This window comes from Sparus aurata, chromosome 5 (genome assembly GCF_900880675.1).
Source record: "Sparus aurata chromosome 5, fSpaAur1.1, whole genome shotgun sequence".
Taxonomy (NCBI): domain Eukaryota; kingdom Metazoa; phylum Chordata; class Actinopteri; order Spariformes; family Sparidae; genus Sparus; species Sparus aurata.
In genome coordinates this window covers 37,505,019-37,513,040 of record NC_044191.1, presented here as the reverse complement: position 1 = coordinate 37,513,040, position 8,022 = coordinate 37,505,019, and the positions used below count along the sequence as shown (strand labels likewise).

The following is an 8,022-nucleotide window of genomic DNA, read 5'->3' as shown; positions in this document are numbered from 1 at the left end:
GGGGGCTGGGTGCAATGGAGGCTTTTAGTTGATGACAGGGGTGGTTTTTGGAGCAGGCAGGTGTGGTGTTCTGACTGTTCACAGAGACGGGAGGAAGTGCAGGAGCTTCAGAGGAGATGAGCGCTACAGGGAGGAGGTCTGACGACTGTCTGATGAGCGGAGACTGCGTTCTGGATCTGAGCTTTCTTTTCGTGGAGACGAAGCAGCTTCCTCCTGGCTTCAGCCTGAGAGGAGCGAATGCAAAAACGAGTCAGAATGATTGGATCATGTTCAGAGTTTTAATGTGCTGAGAGGAGCCACAGATCCTCAGGGCCCGGAGTCCCCTGCTCATCTGTGAGACAACACTGAAACCCCGTCAGGTGGAGGGAAGGACCCGCTCTTTACAACACCGTGTTCTGCTGGCACACTTTATGCTTCGTTCAGACACAAATCATTCACACGACTAGATTACACACAAGTCATTCTATTCGCTCTGGTGGTGTGAATGACACAGGCGATTTTGAGCACAAGTGAGCAGAATTCATGAACAACAGTGGAGGAAAGGATGATAATCAGAGGTCGTGGCTGTTTGCAAAAGACGTCTTCACCCAAAAGAATCAAGACTCATTTGTTCAGACTTCACCAAGTACATGCACCTTTATGATCTTATTTCAGCACTTATGTACTGAAGGACTCCTTCTTTTCTACTCGGTTTCTTTCTTGTCACAAATGTACTTATTGTAGAAGTCGCTTTGGACAAAAGCATCTGCTAAATGCCCTAAATGTAAATGTAAATATAAATATAAATGTTGCAGACACAGAGCTGAACGATAACACATCTGCTCTAATGAGACAGGACAGGAGGAGCTGTGGAGGAAAGTGAGCGAGGGAGTCAGGCTGTTTACAGTCGTTGTTGAACATGAATCATCTCATGACAGAATTCACTCACCTTGGCTTCAGTGGCCTCCTGCAGAGCTCTGGCCTTCACAGTCAGCTTCCTCTTCCTCCGTCCTTCCTCCATCACATTGTCACCTGATCCGACCAGACTTCTACATGCTTCACCCACAACATCAACTGCATCCACCCCATGCTGACTGCTGCCAACAACCTGTGGATCCTTTGACAGCTTCTGCCTTCTCCTTATATGTGGAGTCAGGGTGGAGCCGGGAGGACGAGGCTGACTGGTGAGTGTTGAACCGGCAGGAACACGCTGACTGGGGGAAGGGGACGAGTCAACTTTGAGCTCTTGAATCAAAGGTCCAGCTTGTTGGCTGAGAGAGGCAGAGCAGGTGGATGTAGAGTTCAAGGGTCCTGGGACAACAGAGATGGGAGGAACATTCAGTCTCTGAGAAGCAGGAGGTGCAGGTGATGGACAGGTGACACCAACAGCAAGAGGAGCAGGTGTGGTCAGGGGAAAGGGAGGAGCAAGCTGGACAGAGACGGCACAACGCTGAGGTAACGACACCTGAGGACGCATGTTAGGAGACATCTGAGGACGCATGTTAGGAGACATCTGAGGACGCATGTTAGGAGACATCTGAGGACGCATGTTGGGAGACATCTGAGGACGCATGTTAGGAGACATCTGAGGACGCATGTTAGGAGACATCTGAGGACGCATGTTGGGAGACATCTGAGGACGCATGTTAGGAGACATCTGAGGACGCATGTTGGGAGACATCTGAGGACGCATGTTAGGAGACATCTGAGGACGCATGTTAGGAGACATCTGAGGACGCATGTTGGGATTATGTTGGAGACATCTGAGGACGCATGTTAGGAGACATCTGAGGACGCATGTTGGGAGACATCTGAGGACGCATGTTGGGAGACATCTGAGGATGCATGTTAGGAGACATCTGAAGAACAACAGCAGGGCGGCTCTGAGAGGGTGCTGATGGGAGATGAGGAGGAGGACGCTGCTGCGCTGGCTGTTTTCGCAGCAGCTGTTTCCGTGTGTTCTGTTGCTGCAGAACCTGAAGCTGCTTCAGGATCAGCTGCTGCAGAATCAGCTGCTGCTGATGGTCCGACTCCTGCTGGTCCCGCTCCTGCAGGAGGTTTGCTATAGAGTTAGGGTTCTTTGGCTGAGTAGAGATGGGAGGTGGTGCAGGATGTGGCATTAATGGCACCTTGTTCATCCTCTTCTCTATCATCTCCTTACAGCCGACAGAGTCCACGTTCAGGGTCTGGAGGAGGAGCAGGAACACTGGAGTTGAGGTCATCTGGGTCTTCTCCCCTTCCTCTCTCATGGAGTCGGCTGCTATCAGTTTGGTTTTTGCCGGGATCAGCACGTTGCCGATCCATGGCATCACCGCCACCTGCAGCTCGTAGTCCAGACCTCTGCTCGTCATTTGGCCCAGCGTTGTCCTTTTGCCGGTCTGGACCTTCTGTCGGATGCGGGGCGGCACAGATCTGAACCTGGCGACCTGGCGGTTCAGGTGGGCTCGCAGCTGGTCAAAGGACACCATCATCAAGGTGCTGCTGCTGTGGCGTTTCTCCCACCGCAGCTCTTTAGGAGGAGGTCCGAATATTACGGAGCGTCCGAATTGTCCCAGGATGGTCGACCGCACGCATTTCCCTTTGTGGGCGTCTCCAGAGGAAGATAACTCCACCAGCTGACAGCTCAGGAAGGAACACTGAGCTTTTTCTGCTGGAATCCACTCCTCCATGGGAGGAAAGGTGTACTCCTCCTCTTTCTCCTCCTTCTCCACCTCCTCAATCCTTTCCTCTTCCACTACCTCCTTCTTCTCCTCTTCGTCACTGTCCATGTACTTCACCACTGTCTCATCTTCCTCCTCCTCCTCCTCCTCCTCCTCCTCATCGTTCAGTTTGGCCAGTCGTCTCCTGATTCTTCTCTTGGCCGGACCAGTCGTCTTCTTGTTCTTTGCTTCTCTGCAACTCTTTGGTGGATTTTTAGATGTTCTTCTTCTCTATAAACAGGAAGGAGACAGAGATAGAGAGTCAGTTACGTTTACTTCAGCTGACTGTTAGTGTCCTGATTGGTTGAATGAACAGACAGGGTTGCCCAATAAGAAGCCTCACACACTCAGACATCCACAGCACCATGACAACGCTGGAGAAAGGTCCGTCTGCAGCGGTTCTACTTCTTACTTTGGACTCAGATTAAAAGGTGATTTCTCTTCACTCTGTGATCAGCCTGACTGCAGCAGTGGTCCAGAGCAGACCTCCACGTTCTGTTCTGTTGACTCCTGACTGGAGCTGGAGGGGACGTGGACTTTACTTCATGAATGTAACGTCACAGAGAGGAGACAGAACCAGAACCAGAACCAGAGTCTCTGCTGAGTGCTGACTTTACTCAGAGCTTCACCTGTTCGCTTACAGCTGATGTACAGTAACACAAACACAAATGATCCCACGATCGCTGTTTTGTGACTCCTACGAGTTTCATCTTATTCTCTGACTCTCTCCAGAAGTTCTAGCAAAAGGCACCGGATGAAGCCGCCAAACTTCAGGACTTACCTGAAACCAATCTGAATGCTCCTGGTGTTTTTATTCTGCAGACATTAATATATTGTGCTACAAACATTTACTTCAAAAAGATTTCTTAAAATAAAAACCTTAACAAGGTTTTCATTATGAAAATGTACAGGAACTCCCCAGAACAGGTGAGTGTACCTGAGCACGAGCTGCAGCTGGTTTGATCAGCCTCCTCCACTCTCGAAGACACTGACCGTCTCGACGATGAGGAATCTCTGCAGCGATCTTTGCCCAGTGGCCTGACACACACACACACACACACACACACACACACACACACACACACACACACACAGTTAGTTTACGTGTATTGCTCTGTGGGATTCAGACGTCCCAAATAACTTTTCTTGATCCAAATTCTGAAAAGCAGTAATTGCAGGTGAAAATGATACTTTACCAGCAAACTCATTCTATAGTTTTACTCAGTACCCTTGCATCAGCGTTAGCTAGATCAACGTGACCCGACAGCTCCGCCACACACGACCCTAAACTCCACAACCAGACAGTCGGCTCGTCTGATCAGGTCTTACTTCAGCTTGCATATTTTCTGAGGTAATTTGATCATAACTAGCTCGCTAACAGAGAAAATTCATTGGCCGAGAAACGGTCCCGTTCGTTGGTTTGCAATCCTAACGACTTCCACAACGTTTGATGAAAATCAGGCTAAACCCATAATCCTGCTGACCAACGACACCGAGAATATAAGCTGACAAACTCCGTCTGTGTGGTGACTGAAGTTACCCTGAAAACAAGGTCCGCAGTTTAGGTAGAGTAGATTTGATATATTATAACATTATAAACTTCTGCAGAACTGACCAGTCTGAGAGGAAGAGAGCCACACCTTATCTCCCATCAGCCCCTTCACTTCTATGAGCGCTCTCCACCTTGGCAACACAATGCTCTCCTTCTGAGCCCGTTTGCCTTCTTCTGAATGTCTTATTGCTTTCTTTTTCTTTGGAGTTGCACCATTTTTACAAAGTTTAATTGTCCGTTGATATCCGTCTTTCTATGTTGGATCGGCCACGACCGCTCAACGACAGCAGAGACCAGGACAATCAGAACTGTCTGACTGGGCCAGACGCTCCATGATCCCTGCGTCACCTCATCTGGTGACAGACTTCACACCTTTACTTTCAATTATTGATCTCACATAAAGTGGAGCTTCACACAAACTCACCACAGAAGCTTAAGTTAGAGTTTGTTCTGTCATCAAGTTTCTGGCAGAATCATTACTGATTAGTATCAATGATTATTGATTAGCAGCAATGATTACTGATTAGTATCAATGATTATTGATTAGTAGCAATGATTATTGATTAGTAGCAATGATTACTGATTAGCAGCAATGATTATTGATTAGTATCAATGATTATTGATTAGTATCAATGATTATTGATTAGTAGCAATGATTACTGATTAGCAGCAATGATTATTGATTAGCAGCAATGATTATTGATTAGTATCAATGATTATTGATTAGTATCAATGATTACTGATTAGCAGCAATGATTATTGATTAGTATCAATGATTATTGATTAGTATCAATGATTATTGATTAGTATCAATGATTACTGATTAGCAGCAATGATTACTGATTAGTATCAATGATTATTGATTAGTAGCAATGATTACTGATTAGTATCAATGATTATTGATTAGCAGCAATGATTACTGATTAGCAGCAATGATTACTGATTAGCAGCAATGATTATTGATTAGTAGCAATGATTACTGATTAGTATCAATGATTATTGATTAGCAGCAATGATTACTGATAAGCAGCAATGATTATTGATTAGTATCAATGATTATTGATTAGTATCAATGATTACTGATTAGCAGCAATGATTATTGATTAGTATCAATGATTATTGATTAGTAGCAATGATTACTGATTAGTATCAATGATTATTGATTAGTATCAATGATTATTGATTAGCAGCAATGATTACTGATTAGTAGCAATGATTATTGATTAGTAGCAATGATTATTGATTAGTATCAATGATTATTGATTAGTATCAATGATTACTGATTAGCAGCAATGATTATTGATTAGTATCAATGATTATTGATTAGTAGCAATGATTACTGATTAGTATCAATGATTATTGATTAGCAGCAATGATTACTGATTAGTATCAATGATTATTGATTAGTAGCAATGATTACTGATTAGTATCAATGATTATTGATTAGCAGCAATGATTACTGATTAGCAGCAATGATTATTGATTAGTATCAATGATTATTGATTAGTATCAATGATTACTGATTAGCAGCAATGATTACTGATTAGTATCAATGATTATTGATTAGTAGCAATGATTACTGATTAGTATCAATGATTATTGATTAGCAGCAATGATTACTGATTAGCAGCAATGATTATTGATTAGTAGCATGATACTGATTAGTATCAATGATTATTGATTAGCAGCAATGATTACTGATTAGTATCAATGATTATTGATTAGTAGCAATGATTACTGATTAGTATCAATGATTATTGATTAGCAGCAATGATTACTGATTAGCAGCAATGATTATTGATTAGTAGCAATGATTACTGATTAGTATCAATGATTATTGATTAGCAGCAATGATTACTGATAAGCAGCAATGATTATTGATTAGTATCAATGATTATTGATTAGTATCAATGATTACTGATTAGCAGCAATGATTATTGATTAGTATCAATGATTATTGATTAGTAGCAATGATTACTGATTAGTATCAATGATTATTGATTAGTATCAATGATTATTGATTAGCAGCAATGATTACTGATTAGTAGCAATGATTATTGATTAGTATCAATGATTATTGATTAGTATCAATGATTACTGATTAGCAGCAATGATTATTGATTAGTATCAATGATTATTGATTAGTAGCAATGATTACTGATTAGTATCAATGATTATTGATTAGCAGCAATGATTACTGATTAGTATCAATGATTATTGATTAGTAGCAATGATTACTGATTAGTATCAATGATTATTGATTAGCAGCAATGATTACTGATTAGCAGCAATGATTATTGATTAGTATCAATGATTACTGATTAGTATCAATGATTACTGATTAGTATCAATGATTATTGATTAGCAGCAATGATTACTGATTAGCAGCAATGATTATTGATTAGTATCAATGATTACTGATTAGTATCAATGATTATTGATTAGCAGCAATGATTACTGATTAGTATCAATGATTATTGATTAGTAGCAATGATTACTGATTAGTATCAATGATTATTGATTAGCAGCAATGATTACTGATTAGCAGCAATGATTACTGATTAGTATCAATGATTATTGATTAGCAGCAATGATTACTGATTAGCAGCAATGATTACTGATTAGTATCAATGATTATTGATTAGTAGCAATGATTATTGATTAGCAGCAATGATTACTGATTAGCAGCAATGATTATTGATTAGTATCAATGATTATTGATTAGTATCAATGATTATTGATTAGCAGCAATGATTACTGATTAGCAGCAATGATTATTGATTAGTATCAATGATTATTGATTAGCAGCAATGATTACTGATTAGCAGCAATGATTACTGATTAGCAGCAATGATTATTGATTAGTATCAATGATTATTGATTAGCAGCAATGATTACTGATTAGCAGCAATGATTACTGATTAGCAGCAATGATTATTGATTAGCAACAGCTGATGCGACCCACCGACTCCATGTTTCTCCACCAGCTGTCGCAGCAGCTCCTTCTCCTGTTTGTCAAACAGTCCTCGCTTTGTATCCGCCTTCAGACAGTCATAATACCTGCACACACACACACACACACACACACACACACACACACACACACACACAATATTTTGATTACACAAATTACTTGACTTGAGTATTTTCACCTCTACCTCACATCTCAGAGGGAAATGTTGTACTTCACTACCTGTACTTGATTACCAGTGTTGGGCAAGTTACTGAAAATTACTTTACTTTACCAATTACTGAATATCAAAAGTAATTAGTTACTAGGGAAAGTAACTTTTAAGTCTGCTTTTTAAATGTAAATATGAACAGCACTGAACAGTCAAACACAATAATCCTAACTGACAGTTGAGGACGCGTGTCATCGACATCACACCCAGCAATCAACTATTCAGCTCTGCCTGGCTGATGGGCTGTAAAATCTAGCTTTGGTTGTTAGCATGGAGTGGCGCCTTCAGCATCTGTAGCGTCTGTTGTTACTAGCTTTGTGGAAGCGCGTTGCTTCAACAGGTGCTTCATTAGATGTAATTGCTACTCTCTGATGTGGAGAGGTTCTTCACACCTGCACACAATTGACAACTCAGCACTACATTTTTGTCTTTAATTTCGACGAGTGAAAAGTAATGTCCATACTTCCAGGAGAGAAAGCTCATTCTATCCGCAGCGTCGGGCCATGCTGTGCTTAATGCTGATTGATCGATTCGATTGGTGTATCACTGCCACGTTGGATCAGAAGCAGCTCAAGTCTGTCTTGTCGTCAGCAAGCATTCATTTCTCACA

The 8,022-nt window shown here is 41.7% G+C and overlaps 1 protein-coding gene across 1 annotated transcript in view; it reads right to left on the bottom strand.

The window, feature by feature from the left end:
- The window catches only part of snapc4 (small nuclear RNA activating complex, polypeptide 4), a 29,752-nt gene that overhangs the window by 9,729 nt on the left and 12,001 nt on the right, over positions 1–8,022 (bottom strand). Inside the window, exons 16-20 of the mRNA XM_030418034.1 lie at positions 7,196–7,290; positions 3,616–3,716; positions 1,755–2,909; positions 929–1,720; positions 144–224 (exon numbers count right to left, since the gene is read on the bottom strand). Coding sequence (XP_030273894.1) covers positions 144–224; positions 929–1,720; positions 1,755–2,909; positions 3,616–3,716; positions 7,196–7,290 — 2,224 coding nt within the window. The remainder of the gene's footprint in view (positions 1–143; positions 225–928; positions 1,721–1,754; positions 2,910–3,615; positions 3,717–7,195; positions 7,291–8,022) is intronic.